The 21,924-nt window shown below is 47.1% G+C and overlaps 1 protein-coding gene across 1 annotated transcript in view; it reads right to left on the bottom strand.

Annotated features, from left to right (window-relative positions):
* TNR (tenascin R) overlaps window positions 1-21,924 on the bottom strand; it is a 135,097-nt gene that overhangs the window by 68,605 nt on the left and 44,568 nt on the right. Inside the window, exons 5-7 of the mRNA XM_054980608.1 lie at window positions 16,322-16,472; window positions 11,830-12,099; window positions 8,499-8,684 (exon numbers count right to left, since the gene is read on the bottom strand). Coding sequence (XP_054836583.1) covers window positions 8,499-8,684; window positions 11,830-12,099; window positions 16,322-16,472 — 607 coding nt within the window. The remainder of the gene's footprint in view (window positions 1-8,498; window positions 8,685-11,829; window positions 12,100-16,321; window positions 16,473-21,924) is intronic.

The raw sequence follows: 21,924 nt of genomic DNA, 5'->3' as shown, positions 1-21,924 counted from the left end.
TTCAGGATTCTCTCCCGGGCCTTTCGAGATAAGTGGATCCCCGGGGGGTCCTCATCGTCCGTGAAGGACCGAGAGGGGAGGGAGGATGGATCGTTGTCATCTGCCCCCCACACCTCCCGGGAGTCCCCACCGCCGGACGACACCCTGCGCCGCGAGGCCCAGCCTGGGATCCCGGGGATGGCGGCCCCTGCCTCCCAGTAGCCCGACCCGCCGCACTCATCCTCCGATGAGGACTCACCTGAGGATCCATCGCTGTCTGAATCCTCCTGGTGCCGGCGGCGTCGGCTCGACTTGCTGGGGGTCTTCCTCCTCTTGGTGGAGGGGCGCCGTCTGCGGCTGGAGCTCCTGGAGCTGGAGCTTGATGACCTCTCCCCCCGATGCCCTCTGGCAGAGCCACTTCTCTTTTTCTTGCTGCGCCTGCTCGAGGGGACCTCGACAGGCCCTGGGGGAGGCGCGGCTCCCCCAGGCCCGGAGTTCCCCAGGCTCTCAACCCTGGCTGCGAGCAGCTCCAGGGTCCGAGTAATACTCTGGAGGGAGGTGGCTGCGTTGTCCTTATCAGCCCTCCCTCCTTGCTCAGTGCCTTTTTTCCTGGGGGGGAGCCTGGGGTGGGCTTCCTTCGCCCGCCCCTTGCTCCCCGTGGGCCCAGTGGTGGAGGGTAACTCCGAAAAGGGTAGGGGGGTCTTAGCGGCTGTCCGCCGGCGGCCCCCCCCAGCGCGCTCTTTTCCCTTGCCCCCCGGCGTCAGCTTGGGCTTGCCGGTATGGGCGCTCTTCCTGCCCTTGCTGCTGGGCGCCCCTTTACCGTTGGTGGCCCCGGGGGGAGATGGTGCCGCCTTGCCACGCCCCCGCGCCGCTGTATCTGCCCCCCCAGCCCTCTTGGGAGGTGCCATGGCCGGGAGCTGGAGACCTCTTGCCCTCGCCTGTCTTCCACGTGCTGGGGCCCTCAGCTCAGCTCTACCGAGGGGCCCACAGCCACGAGGCTCACGCCCGCCCTGCTCTAACCAAGGGGCGGGGGGGCCGACGGCAGGGTGACCGGGAGTCGAAGAGACTCCTTGTCGACGCGTTGGGGCCCGACCTTGGAGACCCAGGGGGCTGCCCCGGCGCTCCCACCTGCCCTGTGCTAACCGAGGGGCAGGGAGCTGTGGCCCGGGAGATGAGCGGCAAGGCGAGAGGCTCAGCTAGACCCCTCGGCCACTGCCCGAGCTCCGCGCAGCGGTCAGCTTCTGGCTTGCCTCGGAGCTCTTCTGCCTTCTGTCCGTCTTGCCTCGAAGCCCTTCTCCGCTTCCTCGCCGCCGCTCTTCGAACCGCACCGTTCCGTCGCCCGAGCCGAGTGAGCCGGGGCCGGGGCCGGGCCTGGATAAATACCCAGCCAGCGGACCAGAGGGAAGACTGCCTCCCTGTGGTCCGGTGGCTGGCCCCGCCCCGGGCCGCCTCCCAGCCGCCGCGGATTGGCCGGCTGGGATTCAAATCCCATTGGGCTGCTGGCCGCCCGACTACGGTCGGGACAGCCAGCATGCCGGCCGCCGCGCCTGCCTCGTCCCCCGCGCCCCCGGCAGCAAACCGAGCGCCCGGTAAGTCAGGCGCTCGCGCTTCTATGGAAGTTTAGCTGTGTGTGTGTTATATGCCGTCAAGTCACCTCTGACCTATGGTAGCCCTATGAATGAAAGATCTCCAGAACATCCTATCATTAAAAGACTTGCTCAGATCCTGCAAACGGGAGGACGTGGCTTCTTTTACTGAGTCAAGCCATCTTGTTTAGGTCTTCCTCTTTTCCTGCTGCCTTCCACTTTCCCCAGCATTATTGACTTTTCCAGAGAGTCTTGTCTTCTCATGATGTGACCAAAGTACGATAGCCAGGAAAATTCAGTCTTGATTTGATCGAGTACCCACTTATTTGTATTTTTGGGTGTCCACAGGACCCGCAAAACTCTCTTCCAGTACCACACTTCAAATGAATCAATTTTCTTCCTGTCAGCTTTCTTCACGTCCAACTTTCACATCCATCCATAGTAATGGGGAATACCATAGTGTGGATTATCTTGATCTTGGAAGTTTAGCTAATGTTCATCAATAAATTAAGATTTCAGTACTGCTCATAGACAGCATTTCTATGCACACTTCCTAGAAGTAACTTCAGCTGAACTCACTGGGAATTACTTCCAAGTAAACAAGCACAAGATTGGGCTGTATCTTCAGCAGTGAAAGTATCTATCAGTATATCACACTAAATCCAAGTGCAAAGCAGGACACTGACTTGATCTGTAGGAAGGGTTTAGCTTCCCTTAAGATAATACCAAGTAGAAATGGCTGTTTGAACCTTCGGATTCGGAGCCTGCGTGCCTCTGAATAAAAGCTGGGGAGCAAGAAGCAAACAATGATCTTGCCTTTAGGTCCTCATGAGGTTCTCAAAGACATCTGGGCAGCCACATTGGACCAGGGCAAGATGTTTTGTCACTCCAAACTAGGAATGCTCATCATCACTGCCTGGGCTGGTGCTGCCAACAGCTGGATCCAAGGCCAGCCCATGCAGCACCATTGCAAGGACTTGGCTTGGATCATAAGAGTGGCAGTATGAGCCCAGGAGGAGAAGCCAGACAAACAGCGCCACTGATCGGTAGAAGCTAGCCGAAGCCATGAAGAGCACCGGGGCCCTCCTCACGATGTCTCCCCAAGCAGCTGCTTGGGTGATAAGGCTGGAAAACGAGCCCTGTGTGAGTGTGTGTAATACACATTGTACATCTCCCATGTACTCTGATCCAGCCCAAACTTAAGTCTCAAAGATTTCAGCGGAAGAGATTTGGGAATAGGCTCCACGCTTGCATCAAGAAATTGGCATTTCAGAATGCCAAACTTTTGCTAGATCATGTGTCTCTCTATTGTTTCCCACTCTGAAATTCACAGACCATTTCTCAGCATGCTCTGATGGTGCCTAATAATTGAATGAAAGTCTGGCATCATTGACAGAAATCCAGATAATCTCATTTTATAAAGACCACATTGAGACCGCACAGAATAGCTAGCTGTAAGGGAATTCCACTGTAGTGAGAAAACTCAGCCACGGATGTTAGATTAAACAGATGTCAAAGCTCCTCTGAAGATGTGTTTAAGGCAGCAACTCGTAAGCAGAGCATGATGTACAGAGTGGGGACCCATCCAAAGGCTGTATCTGTGCCTAAAAAACAGGCAGTGGAGATGGACAGCCACGCTTCATGAGGCGGACAAAGCCGACACTATACATAAATCCCCCCTCTAGGGCGGAACGTCCTTGCCAATGGAATTAAGGAAAACCTGTTTCATGCTCTTCTGTAGTAGTGCAGGCCAGCCGTGAAATCTGTGCTAAGAGCAACTTGCCAGAGAAGTTATGAAAAGAAGCCCCCCCCCCCTGCTCCTCGCTTTTCTCTGCCTCTTGTACTGGAAACATCCAGCCATCTGTGTGGGCTGATATAAATGTGAATGGGGAGGAATGCACCTAGGAAGCAGCGCATATTCTTTCCTTCCATTTCTTACAGAGGTGACCTCTGTATACAGGGCTGGTTCTCCAAGCCATCCTCTAAAGCAACTGCTTGGGGGACACAATGAGGAGGATGCTGATGCACAATGGAGGCTCGGCTGGCCATCAGACATCATAGGCACAGGTGATGGCTGGCATCTCCTCCATGGCTAGTGCCACTGCTAGCAAGGTCCAAGTCTCTCTCTCTCACACACACACAGAGGACTAGATGGGTGCACCATACTTGGGGCGATCAAACACATCAAAGTGGCCCTTTCTGTATAGAAGTGGCTTTCCAATGTCTTCCAAGGAACCCTCACAATCACATCACGGGTTCCTCCATCAGAGGATGGGAAGCTTCCCTGAAAGAGAGCTGCCCTCCCTCTCCACTTGCTGCAACACACAGCTATGGGGGAGTCTTAGAATGGGTAATTATGTACAGGGATCATATTTCTTTATTTAGTGAGAACCTTCGGACTCTTTCTGCACTTGATTCAAGGCGCTGGTGCTGAGCGTCAAAACCTGAAATAGCTCAGGGTCCTGCCTGCTTATGGGCAGCATCTACTCCCATACGAACCATCTCACATTCTTTCATCTATATTCTGCTCTGTGCATTTGGATGTTCAGGGACGGCTCACATGCTTAGGCAATCTCTGTGTGTGTGTGTGGGGGGGGGGGGGTTGTATATTCTAGAGATACTTAACCTGAGTTGGTTACCTCTCTTAGCAATCTATATGGGGGTGGGAAGAGGAGGCTACATTTTAATTCTTCTGGGGCAGCAAAACAACGTGAGCTCATCCTGCAGAGATTAGGTGGGCAGTCGAGAGGGGCAGGGCCTTTTCTCTCAGAGTGCCTTTAATATGGAACTCCCACAGGAGACTCACCTGGCCTAATCTTTGTGTACCTTGCAAAAGATGGTGAAGACCGCCCTTTTGGAAGACATTGCAGCAAACATAAATGCATTTTTGCTGAGCCTTTACTGTGTTATTGATGCTGCTTTTATTTTCATGGATTTACCTTGAATCCATATGTTAGAGAAAGGCACTTAAAATAGACACGGTCCTTCCTACTAGTGCTCAGAAAAAACAGAGATGAAAAAGGATGAATGTATTGATGCTATAAGAGAAAAAAAGATTCAGGTCCCAATACCAGTAGAAGGGAGCTAGCAGAACATTCTTTGGGGGAATGGAGTATGTGTGCGTGAGCCACTGTAATTCAATGGGATTGGTGAAAATAGGAAGACGTGGGGTTAAAATAATCCTGACAACTGTTGATGGACACAACTGTACAAATGGGTGATGATGATGATGATGATGATAACAACTAGCTAACTGAATGATCGAGTGCTGCAGTGCCAGAGCAAATCCTTCTGGGCTGACTAAAAGCTTTGCAACCAGACAGTGACTCAGGGCCAAGCTAGACATGCAGGTTTTCAAAGAGTTGGGTCTGGGTTCACCCTGAGTTCCCTGCAGCTACACAGCAGCTTTGGGGAGCAGCTGTTAAAAATAAAGGAGAGTTCAAAGGGCCTCAGAATGCCTCCACAGGGGGAGGAGGGGCTCCTCCCTCCCCTCTCAAGCCATTTCCCCCCTGTCAAAATAGCAGGGGAGGGAGGTTTTGGGCCTGTTTTTTTCTGTTCTATGTGGAGCAATAAAAACAGGGTGGGGGGAACTCCCCACTGGGCTACTGTGATGCGTGGAAATGGCTTGAGAGGAAATGCCTCACGGGGGCATTCTGAGGCCATTTGGGATCTCTCTTATTTTTTTTAACAGCCATTTACTTTTTAACTGCTGTATGGCTACAGAAACCCCAGACCCAGCTCTTTGAAAACCTGCACGTCTAGAGAAAGCCTGAGTTTAAAAATGGAACGACACTAAAATGGCTTCATTAAAATTCTGAAGCAGCCCTCCTCAGAACAGTCACAAGAAGAAAGAACCGTGTCAGATTCAAAACAGAGTCGTATAAATTTATGGAGGATAGATCATTATTTTTAATCTGCTGCTTTTGCTGTGTGGCCATGTAGTCTCCTGTAATCTGTCCCCCCCCCCTTCCTCTGGGACGTAATAGTTTTGTCGCAGCAGGATATGAGCTGTTGAGCAGGGTAGATGTGTGCCGATAGACCAATTTTCTTTTGCAAAGGTCTGGCCAGTGCTTTTGCTTGGTGCTCAGTGTTTAATTGATCGTCGTATTTGGGACTGGGAAAGGGCGCAGCGTGTAGCCCCCTTTCCCAAAGCATCTGGATTATTTCACTGAATTGTGCCTCAAAATGAGCATGGTCTTCTACCACAGGGTAATTAGTTAGCATATCTCTTCTCTGGTGTCCACTCCCTGTTCGTTCTTGTTCTTTTTGTAGCCCTCAAGAGGAGGTGGTGAAATCTGTTAGGTTCAATTTGCGTTTATGGGTAGAATGGGATGGACCGGCCATCTGTGTGACTGGGTGACGTTGCAGCAGGTTGGTTGCTGGGTGGCCCCAAAAGCCGTCTTTCCATTGTGGTGCTAAAGATCTGTTTTTAGTTGTTTCGTCATCTGCCTTTTAACTGACTAATGACTCAATTACACTTAAATAAATTCACACAACAAAACAGGCAAAGTTCTTATGTACTGAAGGATACAATCTCTGCATAGGAAGTACTTGGTATGTGGCATGGCTCTCAAAGTGACTTCAGTCGTTTCTGCACGGAGCTTTTTTCATCCGTTCTGGTCCCATACTGCATCGATTTCTCTCCAGAGTTCTACATGCACCGATGCAGTCTCCAAACTGCTTCCCAGACTTTTTTTGCATTCTGCACGGAGAAAGGCTGCAACTGCTGCAGAACTGATCTTCCCCAGCTTTTCTGTAGCTTTTCTCCCTGCACACATACCCCAATGTCTTTTTTCCAGCAAAGCCAAACTGGGGCTTTTTTGAAGCGCAGAATGCTTTCTTTGGCCCCACCTTTCACTCTCCCCTTTATTTCCCTGCATCCTGATTGGTTGAACAGCGACCAATCAAGTTTTTTCCCTGAATTAAAAAATAAATAAATGGCAACTTTCTAAGATTGGTACCATAAAAGGAAAAAAAAAAACACCTTTGTAAGTTTCCTCAGGAATCAGCTGAGGAAACTGACAAGTCATCCAGCAATCCACTGAGGAAAGTGACCCAGTCGTCAGCTGATGAACTGAGGAAACTGTGTAGTCCTCAAAGCCCGCAGCAGAACTGAGGCATTTTTCTAGTGCAGAAATAAAAAACGGACACCACTTCGGTTCAACTCCCTCAAAGTGTAGAATTAAAGAATCAAAGCAGTATGGGGCCAGAACTGATGAATAAAGTGGATCCAATCCTCATGTATTGACTATGCGGAAAGTCTGATGTAAAGGCCTTCAACGCACCACCACCACCACCACCACAACAAACATTCGATTTATATACCACCCTTCAGGACAACTTAATGCCTGCTCCGAACAGTTTACAAAGTATGTCATTATCCCCACAACAAAACACCCTGTGAGGTGGGTGGGGCTGAGAGAGCTCCAGAGAGCCGTGACTAGTCCAAGGTCACCCAGCTGGCTTCAAGTGGAGGAGTGGGGAATCAAACCCGGCTCTCCAGATTAGAGTCCCGTGCTCTTAACCACTACACCAAACTGGCTCTCCATCTGAATGGTGATGGCTAGCAAGTATCAAGGAGCCCCCCAAAGATCAACCATCAGAGCATCTTGTTGCAATCATATCACTTGAAAGACAATTTTCTTTCACACGTTTCACTTCCCCTGAGAGATAGAAAGTGTCAAGGAGAATCCTTTTATCAGGTCAGTTTCTCTATGAAAGAGTATGATGGAGACTTGTGGGGATTTTCTGATCTTTATTTTATTTTAAAATATACAAACTGATCACAGAGGAGTGGGCACTGTTCTAGTTGTCAATGCAGGATCAGTCCTCTCTACAAGAAACATCATGCCCTTAGAGGCAGGGCTGGCGTGTCCATTGAGGTGGTGGGGGCAGCCGCCTCAAGCGCTGAACTTAGAAGGAGGCGCTGTCCCCACTTGCCTCTCCGCCCCTTCGCCACTGCTGCTCACCTTGGCTCAGTCAGCACCTGATGAGTCAGGCGCCCTGGTGGCGCGGCAGCAAGCAGAGAGGCAAGTGGGGAAGCGGGCCGCCCCGCTCGCTTCTCCACCCTTTCACCACGGCTGCCTGCCTCAGCTCAGCTCCCAGTGAGCTGGGTGCCCCAGCAGCGGGGAGGCAAGCGAGGAAGCGGGCCTCATCCCCGCTTGCCTCTCCACCCCTTCACCGCTGCCACCCGCCTCAGGCAAGGGGGACGTTCCTGCGTGACGACATCACAAGTGATGTCATTGCGCAGGGCTGGAACGCACACGTGCAGAGCAGGTATCTGGCCTCAGGCACCAGAAAAGCTGGCACTGCCCCTGCTTAGAGGCTTCTTCTCTTCCTATTAGCCAGTTGTAAAAACTCAGTCTCCTTTATTGGCTACATTCCAGCAACCCAGCACTCTCTCTCCATGCCGATTCCAGCAGGAGGTGTTGATAAGCTAGTCACCACAAGCTATCAAAAGTCAGCATCTTCTGGCTGCCAGAGTTCACTAAAGAGACATCTTTCTCTTTTAGCTGTATGAGAGTCCACCATAAAGGCCATCCCTTCACTTGACATGGCCATTACAACATCTACAAAGATCTTCATTTTTATAAAAGTGGCATGTGTCTAGCCATCCATGGAGTTTATGGAGTTGAGCTTTCCTGCTTTCCCCTCCTGCTGCAGCCCATGGAAGTCTCACAACCTTTGGTTTCAAGGGGGTCCCAGGCTTCTAGAAATAGCATAAGGGGCAAAGTGGGGCTCTCCAATGGGAGGAGGCAAAGGGAAACATTGTTCTGTTGGAGGAACTGCATGGCTGGTACAGGTCAGCGTTTTCAGACCAATCACTTGTACATGCAGAAGTACAGCAATGCACACAAAAACAATAGAAACTCCCCCCACTTGTAAAGTTTACACGGAAAAAAATCTGCCTGTACAATTGGGAAGGAGGCTTACCAGTGAGGGTGGCCCTGGTTGTGGCACCTGTCTTCCGTGGCACCAGCACCTCGTGGTACTGCTCTCCAGCCAGTGTGCTGTACACGACCTTGAAGTTTTCTACCTCAGCTTCGCTGTTGTCCCACTCAAGTTCCAAGCTGTCAGATGTCCGGGAGAGCACACGCAAGTTCTTTGGAGCATCAATTTCTGCATTAAAAATCGAAACAGCTTTCATTTTTCTTGACTGCAATCTATGTTCACTGTTAACCCATAAAAAGTCATACTGATTGCAATGGTATTTTTCACAAACAAGGTATTTTCCAGTTGCCAAGCCTGCTGTATATTTGAGAAAGCTTATTTTATTTTATTTTCTTCATTTATACCTTGACTTGGATAGCCAAGGGGAGCCTGATCTCGTCAGATCTCAGAAGCTAAGCAGGGTCGGCCTTGGTTTGTAATTGGATGGGAAACTTCCAAGGAAGATCAGGGTTGCAGAGGCAGGCAATGGCAAACCTCCTCTGTTAGTCTCTTGCCATGAAAACCCCACCGGGATCACCATAAGTCAGCTATGGCTTGAGGTTACGCTCCACCACATTTTATTTATACCCCATTATTCTTCCCATTGGGACCCAAAATAACATACACCATTCTCTTCTCCTCTGTTGTATCTCCACAACAACCCTGTGAGATAGGCTGAGACAGTGTGACTGGCCCAAGGCCACCTAGCAAGTTTCCATGGCAGAGTAAGGATCTGAATTTGCATCACCCAGATCCTAATCTTGCACATTAACCACTACACCATACTGTCTCTGACCGTAAAACAGCTTGGATCTTTTCTTATGCAACACATACTAAATGATATAAATGACAATCCTAAAAATCCTGGGAGGAAGCCCAATTGAATAAAGCAAATAATTCTGAATAGGCCGGCTTAGAATTGCTCCCTTAGATTTGTTGCCATCTCGCTCTCCTTGACAATTCCAGGCAGAGAATTTAAACCAATAATTCTTGCACAGAGCTGAAAAAATTGCTCATTAACCAGTACTAATGATAACCCTTATCATTAATGTAATGCATTAAAGTGTGCAAAGCACTTCGTGGTCTTTATCTAATTAGAATTTGGAGTACATTGTTCGGCTAGACATCCACTGTATATACGTATAATATGTAGGTCTGAGATGGTGGCAAATCTGCCACGTTGCCTAACAGCCGTTTGGAAGGTTAATTGTTCTGAAATGAAGTCCAACGAGGTAAAGACCAGGGGCTAAGAATTTAGTGTTTGTGCCATTTTTACGAAACGACAGCAAATCCAAATCTAAATGCTACAAGAGACTAATTCACAACATTAAAAAAATATGAACCTTTATTTCTACTTATCCTGAAGCGGACCATTGATTCACCTAGCCGTGTACTCTCTCTCCATTATTGTATTAGTGCCATTCTAAACAGTGACACCCTTCTAAGCGCACTGGATTCAATGGAGAGAAGGGTTTAATTCTGCTTAGGGTGGCACAGCGGCAGAGGGTTGTAAGGCAAACGTTTTCTAGCAGGCCGAGACCCCTTTTAAATAGAGGTAAATTGAAATGGGAATATTCTATGGGCAAAACACACTCTGGGATGTGTCCTCTCTGTTCTCTTCCCTTATCGTGGTGTAAATGCTTTATTCTAATATCAAGCATGCCAGAAATGGTGGGCTTGGGGGCACTGAAATAAAAGATTCGCCCTCTAAATGTGTGCGCTTTTTTTATATTAAAAAAGTACAGCCGTGCAGAGTATTCACCTTTGAATTCAATGAACTACATTGTGTTTTCTTCTAAAGGGCGTGCATTTTCATTGCAACGCTTTGCGGAGTTGCTTAATTAGGATCGTGATAGGTGGGGTTCAGGGTTACATTTTTCTATGTACCAGCTGCAGAACTACATTGGCTACACGTGAAGAAGGCAGAACGAAAGCCTTTTCACAGTGTGCGAAAGGAGGAGTGACACATTTATAATGCAGCAGGTTTTGCTTTCTATTTGTCTTTATGACTATGAAATGCTGTAGAAGTAAATCACAGAATGGAAGACTCAGCAAATCATTACGCGTGCATGTACACCCATAGACCCTTAAGTTCTGTTGGCAAGGAACCATCATAGACTTAACATTATAGAAGCACCAGGATCCATCTGTAACCTTTATGACAGGTAATATACAAGCCCATAAAAGAGTTCCAAATATGCTTTCCACCTCCTCCTTTATGGAACAATAAATTAAACCTGTTAGCATTCTATGGGCTTTGATTTAATTAAAAATGTCCTAACAAGAGTATTCATATACGATACTAGTAAACACACTATACATTCTGCATACTTATGGGAGACACCAGGAATCTGTGTCCTTTCTGGGCTTGCTTCAAGGTTGCATCAGAGGAAGGGGGAGAGAAAGTGAGACCCCCCTCCACTGGCCTGCCTGAGACCAGTTGTCTTCTGCAGCAGCCATTCCATGTGGCCATTATGGGTTGGATCCTACCACCTTTAATCAACTGTTCACACCTTATGGAGTACACAGATTGTGTCTGGGACATCACATGAAGTCAGACTTAATATAGTCAAACATGAGTTGTGGGTTCTCCACAATTCATAAATGTGTGGAAAGAGTTCTAAGGAGGTATTACTGGGCCTGCTGGAGAAATCTACACGTATCCCAAGGAACATATGAGCTTCCTTAAATAACCCTGACCCTGGAATTGAGCAGGGAAAATGGCATTGGCGGGGGGAGGCAAATCCCCTTCTCCTTGAACACCACAGTCCTGATCCTGACAGGGCAGCACACATGCAGGATTTCAGAACCTGTAACTCACATGTTACATCTGACACAGAGTGGTGACCCAGACACAATATGTGTATTCAGGGCTTTTTTCAGCTGGAATGTGGTGGAACAGAGTTCTGGCACCTCTTGAAAATGGTCACATGGTCAGTGGCCCCGCCCCCTGATCTCCAGACAGAGGGGAATTTAGATTGCCCTCCGCGCCTGTCTGGAGATCAAGGTGCAGGGCCACCAGCCATGTGACCATTTTCACCGAGGGTGATTTAAACTTTAAAAAACTCCCCCCTTGTTCTAGCTGACCCAAAGGGATGTCATTGTGTGGTCCTGAGTTCCACCACCTCTTTTCCCAGAGGCCCTGTGTGTATTCCATAAGTTGTGAACCTTCGTTGTGCTCCTCCCATCTCCCATGAACTTTGTTCACTCCCCCGCCCCCAGATTCTCAGCACAGTCTTTCTTGTAATCAAAAGGGAGCCTTCCTCATTTTGGGGCTAGATGTGCATGGCTACATCTAGTCAGAACTGCGAACACTTTGTTATCTTGGTTGTACCTGTTACAAAGCTGGTGACTGCAGCGTCACTCTCGTTGGTCCCACGGACAGCAGAGATGGAGACTTCGTACTGCGAGCCGGGTCGTAGGGCCTGCATAGAGTACTGGCTCAGGGGAGGCTGCAGACGAAAGATGGTCTTCCCCCCTTCCCCATTTTCTAGGCCATACTTCAGCAAGATGTAGTCCACTTTGGCCCGAGGTGGAGTCCATTCAACAAAGGCCACTGTGTCGGAGACATCTCGCACCAGGATCTGGGTTGGCCCATCAATGACTGAAGACGGTGTCCATGCATAAATGAAGGAAAACAAATTACAAAAGAAATTGATGCATGCTGCTCCATTGCTTTCATTGGGGTGCGCATTTGAACACGTGCCAAACTGCTCATGCTATAACAATTCTTCAGTACCCACATAACTTGTACAAGAGTTCCCACATCCACCTCTGCCTAGCTTGCACCTGATGTGAATGCAGCCACTGATGGCTTTTTCCCCACAGAATGAGAATAAATTAGATAGAACTTGACATCAGGAGGGATAATTGTTTGCATTGGTGGAATTACAGTTACTGGGTTGGGAACAGAAACTGCTGGGTTAACACAACATCCCTAATCCACACCAAGCACAACTGCAGTGTTTTCTGGATTCATCTGCATAAAAGGCAGGAGCTAAATGTTTGTTAATCACTTGTGTACCAAACTGGCATTACCGTGTTGTTCATGCTGTGCATCTAATCTCAGGTTTATTTGCTACGCGAGGAATCAGAGAGCCATTATCCCAGCTTTTATTCCAGAGTCTTCAATATTTTTCTTTGTACTAGTTGCGGCCTAAATTATGCTGTGTAATTGGTGCATTGACCTTGTAAGTCATGCTTTACCAACAGCAAGTTTTTTAAAGTGTTTTTATTATGTATGTCCTATAGGTTCACAATGGCTAAAAACATGCCCTGAATAAATGCGTACTGTTGAAAACAGCAATCGAGAGGAAGCAGGAAGCATACTTTCCAACTTTGGGGCTAGTTCATATATTCACAAGCATCTGTTCATTTCTGTTGATTATTCAGCCCTTGATAAATCTCAACAGTCATTTATATGATCTTCAATGGGAAGGTAAAGAACCCCCCAAATAAGTCTAAAGAGGGACTCCATTTGGGCCTTTGAATGTTAGAATATTAGCCCAATCACATGCATCTTTACTAAGAAGTAAAGATGACAGTATTTGATTGGACTGAGGTGTGCACAGCACTGCAGCCTTAATGTTTTGGCTTGTAATTAAACTATTATCTGGACCTAAATAACAAAACATGACAAATGGTTTTATCTCCAGTGTATAGCTGCTAATTTTTTCTCTAATGTGGCTCATGTGCTTTATAATAGGTGCATAAAAGGTAAAAAAAATTGATAGTCAACTTTTCCCAGAATGAAGAAAGTAATACGGAAGGTTGAATTGCCCATCGTGCACCTTTTGAAGTCTCAAGGTCCTTACCAGAAAAAAAAGGTGGCCATCTGTGCCAAAGCTAAGGAATTTTAGCTAAGCTGGAAGAGCCTAAAGTGATCATCTTTTCAAATAATGGTGTACACAGAAGTTAGATTTCCATGGAAAAATATAAGGTGCAGTGCACATCAGAAAAGTAACCAGGAATGGGAACCAGACAAAGAAGACAGGTTTGAGGAAGCATTACTTGTGGATGTGAAAGGAAGTGTTGGGTCTGTTTACTGACTCCATGTAGTGTGAATGGTACCACTCATTCTTCAGATATATCCCGCTAATCAGAAATTCCCGAGCTGTGTCCTACTGGATCTAAATTAATGAAACAATAAAGTAGCCCAAAGTACCCACCCATAAGGGAAGCTGCCTGCTCCATCTCTGTATGATGTTTCACCGATTTGGCCTTTGGATGAACCTCTGTGGTGGGCATGATATAGAGATGCAGCAGAATTAGCAACTATTGGAGGCGGGTGCCTGTGTGTCTCTGCGCCAGTCCCTGTTCTAGGGGACTGGTGCAGATTCAGCTATGGAGAGGAGAGGTCACATCCAGCCTGAATTGTGCACTCCAACTCTTCCATGACTTTTGTAACTGATTTGCAGGTACTCCCCCCTCCCCTCACCACTTATATATCTCTGGCCAGTTTCTTCATACCCTCCATGCATCTGACGAAGACAACTGTGGTTCTTGAAAAGCTTATGCTACAAAAAGTTGGTTAGTCTTAAAGGTGCTACTGGACTCTTTACTAATCTCTTTCCAATCAGGGGGCCTGTCCAGCTCAGGAATGATAATAATAATAATAATAATAACATTCGATTTATATACCGCCCTTCAGGACAACTTAATGCCCACTCAGAGCGGTTTACAAAGTGTTATTATTACCCCACAACAATCACCCTGTGAGGTGGGTGGGGCTAAGAGAGCTCAAGAGAACTGTGACTCGCCCAAGGTCACCCAGCTGGCTTTGTGGAGGAGTGGGGAATCAAACCCGGCTCTCCAGATTAGAGTCCCGTGCTCTTAACCACTACACCAAACTGGCTCTCCGTGGAATGAGTTCCACGGAGGGCACGTGGTTCTTCCACATTCTAAAAGTAAACCGTTTGGGCTGTAAAGAGCAAGGTGCACCCAAAGACCTAACAAGAAAAAATGCTGGGAGATCGATGATTGCCAGTTGCATGGGTCATGATTTACTTCAAAACTGCAGCTTCACAGCAGGGCATTAATCCAGCCCTAGCCCATGTGACTGGCCTAATCTCAAAGAACCCTATGGTACTCTTATTTGCCCATTGGGGGGAATATACAAGCAGCATATGGGTCCCTGTGTTTTTCCAAACGGGGCAAACAGCAGCTGGGCAGATTTGTTTCTGATTGAAATAACAGGAAGCTCTGACCATTGAACTCCCAGCATCGCCCGTGTCGTTTGATTCTCATCTGACAGAAGTTTGAGAAACGCTGCCTGAGACAGGACAGGGATCACACAAGCACTTTAAAGACAGCTTTAAATGGCCAGTAGATGTCACCAGTAAGCTGCCTCCTGCAAACAAGTTTCAAATACAGAGACACATCTGTAAAAAAAGGAATGTGTGTTTATGCTTAAATTGAGAAGATGAGGGGTTGACTGAAACCTGCATCAGGATTTCAGATTATTCAAAAGACTCTCTTGTTTGATTGAAAGGCCTGCCTGTATTGCCTCACTTTCTTGGCACGGGTTCCTTGGTTCCAAAGTCCCATTATTTATTCTATAATTATTGGTGTTGTGGATGCTTCCCCTTGTGGAGAGCTTAACAAGAGCTGTTTATATGCTCCTTTCATTTGCTAGACTGAGTATGATGAAGTGATTGGTTTTGGTTGCCAAGAACAGAGCTGTAGGGGTCAGAAGCTGTTCAATCTCATCAGTGTGAGCTAAGAGGTTTGTTAACATCCTGTTGCCCAGAGTCCAGCTGGATTGGACCAGGAGGCCATGTAGACCAGCATCCTGTTTCCAACAAGGGAAAGCCAAGAAGCCAGCACAATGGGCATAAAGTCAAGTGACCGGCCTTGATCCTCCCCCCTCCCAGCAAGTAGTACTCTCAGTGGTCCATTTAAGGCCAGTTCAAGGCTTTTTGCTGTCCCAAACAAGGGACCCCCATTCCCTCCTGGGCTCACATCACCACCAGCAGGGTCCAAGCCAAGCCCCTGCAGCCTTGGTGGCTGCCCCAGTTCCTTTCTCATGTCTACTTCTGCTATAAAATGTGCACCTTGTCACATGATCATGCTTAACTCCAGGGATGGGTACTGTGGTCATGTGACAGGAAACAGAGTTGCTCTGCTGAGTCCAGCCAAGAGTTCAGCCTGTTCAGTATTTCAGTGTCCCACAATGGCTTCTTGGGCTGGTGGCAGCACTGGCCCAAGAAGGTCACTGCTGGAATGAGCATGGTCCTCATTGTGCAGCCCCAAGCAGTCACTTGGGTGATTTAACCAGAGAATTAAACCTCAGTATTCTGCCTCTGAACCTGGTGGTTCCATTGAGCTATTATTAAAGCTGCTCGGCCTGCACCTGCAACCCCCAAGAGCTATTGGGGGTGGAGCCTGGGAGGGGGAAGCACGGCTCGTGCCATGATGTCACTTACTTTCCTTCCTTGCAGGAACTCAAGACCACTTACCATATAAGTGTGTTTACCAGGAAGTGATATTACTACTGCACCGCCTCTCCCACAAAGCTTTAGTAATTTCCCAATCTCTATGGTGAATATCACAGAGACATACCATAATACCATATGCCATAGAGAAATACTTCCTGGTTCTATGGTCAGAGAGTTAGTATTGTTTCCCCCTCCCAATTGTTTTCCTGCTGCTCCCTGCATCGAGCATCGGCAACAGAGGGTGGGGGCAGGTGTCTGCCTGCCGTGGGTGGGCACCTGGCAATCCCAGTTATACTATCATATATCGTATGCTCTTAATACAGACTAAGCCCGCCAAGATGGGAAATTACTGCTGAGGTCCAAACTGTCACAGAAGTTTGAGTTACTCACAGGTTGAGACACTTGCTGAGGTTGGGGGACTCCGGGCTTGCTCCTTGAGTGCAACCACATTGACAGTGTACTCTTCTCCTGGTTTCAGCCCTGTCTGGTTGAAGGTTGTCACGCTGCTTGGAAGTTGTGCAATTACACCCCCCTCATTGTCCTGAGAATTTAAAATAAGCTGGCTGAAAGTATGGAAGAACTGGCAATGTCAGTGACCGCGCCTCTCCCTTCAATTTATAAACAGGTGGTTATAGGTCCATACACAGTCAAACAAGAGCTGGTTTTTCTCTCACCCTTGATTAATTTCTTCAAATATACTTTGGTTTGGGGAATGTAAATAAGGGTTCTTAATTCTTTGTGGGGGGTTTTTTGCCACACCTGCAAGCCAATTTCCAGAACCCAACAGGATTAATCACGTAGGATGAAATCAGCCACCTCGTCACTGCACTGCTGTGAATTTCAGCTGTCATTGTGAAATCTTGTAAGACTAAAATAACCCCCAGATTAACTTACTATTTGGTGTTTGTTTCTTTTAGGATCCTAACTTTTATCCTCACCAGCCACTCCATGAGCAAATGATTGAAGTGAATGATTCATCTAAACTTAATAACAGAACGGGGATTTGAACCTGGGTTTCCCTGAAGCAGCTAGATGTTTTAATGGGGGAGGGAGGACACACACAGTTACATACATGTCCATATATTTCAGTCTCAAACAGAAATGTAGGGATGGTTTTATTTTCATAAAGAAAAACAGAGCGCATAGGTGAGGAGCATGAGACTGTACCACCTCACACAAGAGGATCCAGTTCTCTCACTATCAGGAATTTTAACAGCCCCTTGACAAAGATTTCATTGGTGCTCCCTCTATATAACCCTGATTGAAACCAAGTATAATTAAAAATGTGATATCCTGATATCATGAATAAAATACTAATTGTTCATTAGGTAAGAAGCTGTAAAGGAAAAGGGACCAGGTTATTAAAGAATAGATTTAACTTATGATTTGCACTGTGTGAATTGCAATCGGGTAAGTTGCAAATAGAAAAAGAAAGAGCAAGCAGAATCAGAAAGACTCCCCAGCCAAGGGATCTAACCAGAATACGAAAGGACACTATAAATTAAATACAGATGAGACATAAATTACCTGGAAATAAGCCACATTTGAAATGAGACATCAGTGTCTCTCAGAAAGTACTCAACTGAAAAGACATTTTAAAATGTTTCTGCTCACCCAAAACAAAAGAGTAAACTCACAACTATGTAAAAATACTTCATGAAGAAGGAAAATTTGGGAGATGTGGAAAGTTGATCCTGTCCTCCAGGGCTTTTTTCCTGGGAAAAGAGGTGGTAGAACTCAGTGGGTTGCCATCGGAGAAAATGGTCACATGGCTGGTGCCCCCTGATCTCCAGACAGAGGGGAGTTTAGATTGCCCTCTGTGTCGCTTGAGCTGCGTGGAGGGCAATCTAAACTCCCCTCTGTCTGGAGATCAGGGGGTGGGGCCACCAGCCATGTGATCATTTTCAAGAGGTTCCGGAACCCTGTTCCACTGCGTTCCTGCTGAAAAAAAGCCCTGCTGTCCTCCATGGAGAGGAAGCACATTAGCTGAATCCCTCAGATTTTCTCTGTGATTGTCCCCGTTGCGGCCATTGCCTCCCCTGCTACAAGAGGCTTTAAAGTATTTTAATTGGCATTATCAGATTTTTAGACTGCCTTTCCCTTGAAACAAGCCACAATAAATATATTAAAAACCCAAATGAATCAACAAAATTAATGCTATAACAAATATGTGACCAGGTTCTCTGAATTTTCTCTCTCCTTCTGCCACACAGATATAAGCAAAAAAGGCATAGCCCTGCAATGGGAAGATTTACTTCTTTTTAAGTGAAAGCTGGGAATTCAGAGAAATTTGTCCCCCCACCCATTCCCACTCTTGGCAACTCTGTGGCAGGAGATGTCCTGTCTGCTGCTGCCACTGCCCACTACTGTCTACGACATCATAGCATCATGCAGTGTCATGAGGTGCAGCATGACACACAGTCCCACCCTCTAAAGCTTCCAGGAGCTGGCAGCCCTCAACTGGCAACCCTACCTCACACATTCATCCCCTGACTTGTGGAGTCAATATTGTATAGTGGTTAGAGTGCCAGACTAGGATCTGAGAGGTTTGGGATCAAATCCCCACTCTGTCGCAAACTCACTCAGTGGCCTTGGGCCACTTATGTTCTCTCAGCCTCACCCACCTCACAAGGTTGTAAGGATAAAACAGGGAAAGGAGAACCACGTAAAATACCCAGACCAACAAACATACTAGATAGATAGCTTATCTTGTTTATCCGGCTTACTTCTGGAATTGGAGTTGGGCTGGAAGAGAATTGCTGAAAGCCACAGAATACCACAAAGCAGGAGAGTGCCAGGATTTAGCTCCTTTTATTTCTCTCTTACATTTTTTTGTCAGAACTAGGCCTCTCCATGAGGATATGTAGAATTATGGATCTTAGGGACAGTGTAGTGTAATGAATATCATTGCGGACTAGGATCTGGGAGGCTCAGGATCAAATCCCCACTGTGCCATGGAAGCTTGCTCGGTGACCTGCGGCCAGTCTCTCTCTCTCAGCCTAAACTACCCTACAGGGTTGTTGTGAGGATAAAATGGAGGAAGGGAGAACAATGTTGTCAGCACTTTGGGTCTCCAGTGGGGAGAAAGCAAGGTACAAGTATCTAAATAAATGAATAAAATCTAGTTCAGCCTTACACCCTACAACGCTAGTCACTACACTCGGTTTTCACCAGCTTAGGTGAAGGAGGCCCCCATGCTCACATGGCATCCGCAGCCTATCCTTCCATGTGAATCTGCCCTGAGTAAAAGGGATAACTTACCATGGCAAGGAGGGACAAACTTGGAAAAGTTGTCCTTAGTTTTTGGCCAGTGCAGACACAGCATGAAAGTGGCTTTGGATGTTACAAGGAAGAATGAGGGCCTCATTACATGAAACATATGATGCGAGGTGGGTTGGGAAAAACCCCAACCTGACTTACATCAGATGTAAGGACTCAACTTGAGAAGTACTTTCTGCCTTCAATCTGCTCTGAAACCCGGCATGGTAGGAGGAGGTAATTCAGCTTTCTCTCCTTTCCACCCTGTACCTCTTTGGTGACTAAAAATGGTGGGGGGCGGGCGTATGTGTGTCCTGCTGCCAGGAACCACGGGTCATAGGCTGTATAGCAGACTGGAGACAGGAAGTACTTTTAAAAGCCAGTCTTCTGTTACATATCACAACCTGACTCACATCAGTAGTCTTGTGTAGACATGGGCACGAACCACAAAAAAACACGAACCATGCGGTCTGTGGTTCGTGGGTTTCCACGAACCAGAAACCACGAACTCCCACTAACTGGGGCAAGTTCCCGAACCTGTTCGTGGTTTGTGGGGTTTAAATGCCTCTTTCCAGCTGCTTAGCAGCAGAGAAAGGGGCATTTAATAATTCAAAGGGCCCTTTCCTGCCGCTTGGAAGCGGCAGGTCCCTTTAAACTATCAGCTGGCAGGTGGGGGGGATCCCAAACCTCACAAATGGCCCAAACCCCACAATCCCCAGCCTCCCACCCCACCCCACTCCTCCAGCCCCAGCTCCACACCTACCTTGTCTTCTCTGCAGCTGTGGCCTCCTCCCCCTCCTCTCACGAGGGGCGGGAAGGCCGTTTTCGGCCTCCTCGGCCGCTGCACAGGCCTGCAGAGCAACAGAGGAGGCCAAAAACAGCCTTCCCACCCCTCAAATGGCAGCAGCGGCAGCCATTTGAGGGGCAGGAAGGACTTTTTTGGCTTCCTCCGCATCCCCCCCTGCTGCCTGCCAGCTGATAGTTTAAAGGGACCTGCTGCTTGCAAGTGGCAGGAAAAGTTTAAATGGCCATTTCCCTGGGGAAATGGCCATTTAAACTGCCCTTTAATACAAACCAAATGAACCAGTAGACCAGTTCGTGGAAAATAGCTTCCACGAACCATTGGTTTCCGAACCATGAACTGGTCACCTACTTTTTACTTCCTTTTTTTTTTTGCAGCTTAAGGGTAAATGTCTGAAGAAAGCAATTGAGCATTTCTCCTGGAAGTGAGATTGGTGGACATTGTACCCACATTTTACCCACATGCACCTCACTGCAAGGGACATGTTTGGATGTCACACAGAAGAGCAAAAAACAGATGTACGAACAATTAATACATCAACTGTCTCCTTATAACATCCAAACCAGATTTGCCAATTTTTTCCATTGACCCCTGTTGCTCTTCCTTGATCAACAGTTTGATTTGATGATATTATTGGAGATTGGATGCATTATCTCCATGCCATGAAAAATTTCCCCTACTCTTTCCTAAGCAGCCAGCTGCCACACTGGAGTCACAAGAAGAGGCCAAGCTAGTCTTTTCTGGAGTTGCCAGCCCTAATTCAAAGCTATCTTTAGGATCAGGCAGTTACCTTGCCTATTCATCAGTTCTTTTCCAAATATAAAATGCACTCAGACTTTTCCTGCCTGAGAGATCTGCTGCCTGATTATTTGGGAATTGGGGCTCATTTGGTTCATTCATTGAATCCTCAGGTAACATTTGCATTACAATTTCTTCCTTTATGGCAAACAGGTGCCTTTACCTTATCTAGTGAGAAGTTAACCTGATTTTAAATAGCACATTATCTATGGGCTTATAAATATACCCCCCAAAAAGGAGGCTTCCACTTATAGGAGAATTCTGTGTCTTGTGTGTGTGTGTGTGTGTGTGTGTGTGTGTGTGTGTGTGAGAGAGAGAGAGAGAGAGAGAGAGAGAGAGAGAGAGAGAGAGAGCATGTCAGAGTGAGCAAGCAAGCAAGAGCTTGTAAAAGACAAAAGATTCCCTCTGGCCCATTAAAAACAACTCTGAAACCTGAGTTATATTCATCAGTGTCCCCTCATCTTGCTTTTAGTTTTCTGGGAATTTTGTCAACTCTCACACCTCTGGTGTTCACTTATGTTGTTCAGTCTTTAGTAAACCTCCATTAAAATCAACAGTTTTGCATGGCTAGTATACAGTATACAGTATTAAGGCAGAGCTTGTATCATCCTGTCCCAGTTACATACAATTGGAAAAATTTATAATACATGGACCTACAATGTAAAATGTACACAATGTAAAAGAAGACACAGGGTAGTGTAGCAGTTACAGTGTTAGACTAGGATCCACGTAGCAATCTTGGGCTTCCTTGGTGGTCTCCCATCCAAGAGCTGACGCTGCTTAGCTTCTAAGATCTAATTAGCCTGGGCCATCAAGGTCAGGTCAGTTCTCATTTAGCTTAAAACAAATACCCCTCAAGAGAAAGAAACCATTTCTGGTAGTCTGTTACACAACAAAAGAGAAATGACTGAAAAAGCCTGTGAATGGTTTGACACCAAGTGTGCCACACAATCAGGGGGGACTGAGAGAAGAAATTACTACAAGATCAAACTTATGGCAGGTTCTGGGTTGTCTTCAAAAGCAACTTGAGTATAGTGTGTTGTAGTAATCGAGTACAGAAAACATAATGGATGTCATCAGGGCTTTTTTTCAGCAGGAACGCGGTGGAAAGGAATTCTGGAACCTCTTGAAAATG

The sequence above is a fragment of the Eublepharis macularius genome, chromosome 5 (genome assembly GCF_028583425.1).
Source record: "Eublepharis macularius isolate TG4126 chromosome 5, MPM_Emac_v1.0, whole genome shotgun sequence".
In the NCBI taxonomy this organism is placed as follows: domain Eukaryota; kingdom Metazoa; phylum Chordata; class Lepidosauria; order Squamata; family Eublepharidae; genus Eublepharis; species Eublepharis macularius.
Note: the sequence above shows the minus strand (reverse complement) of the source record. Positions and strands in the feature narration are given on the sequence as shown.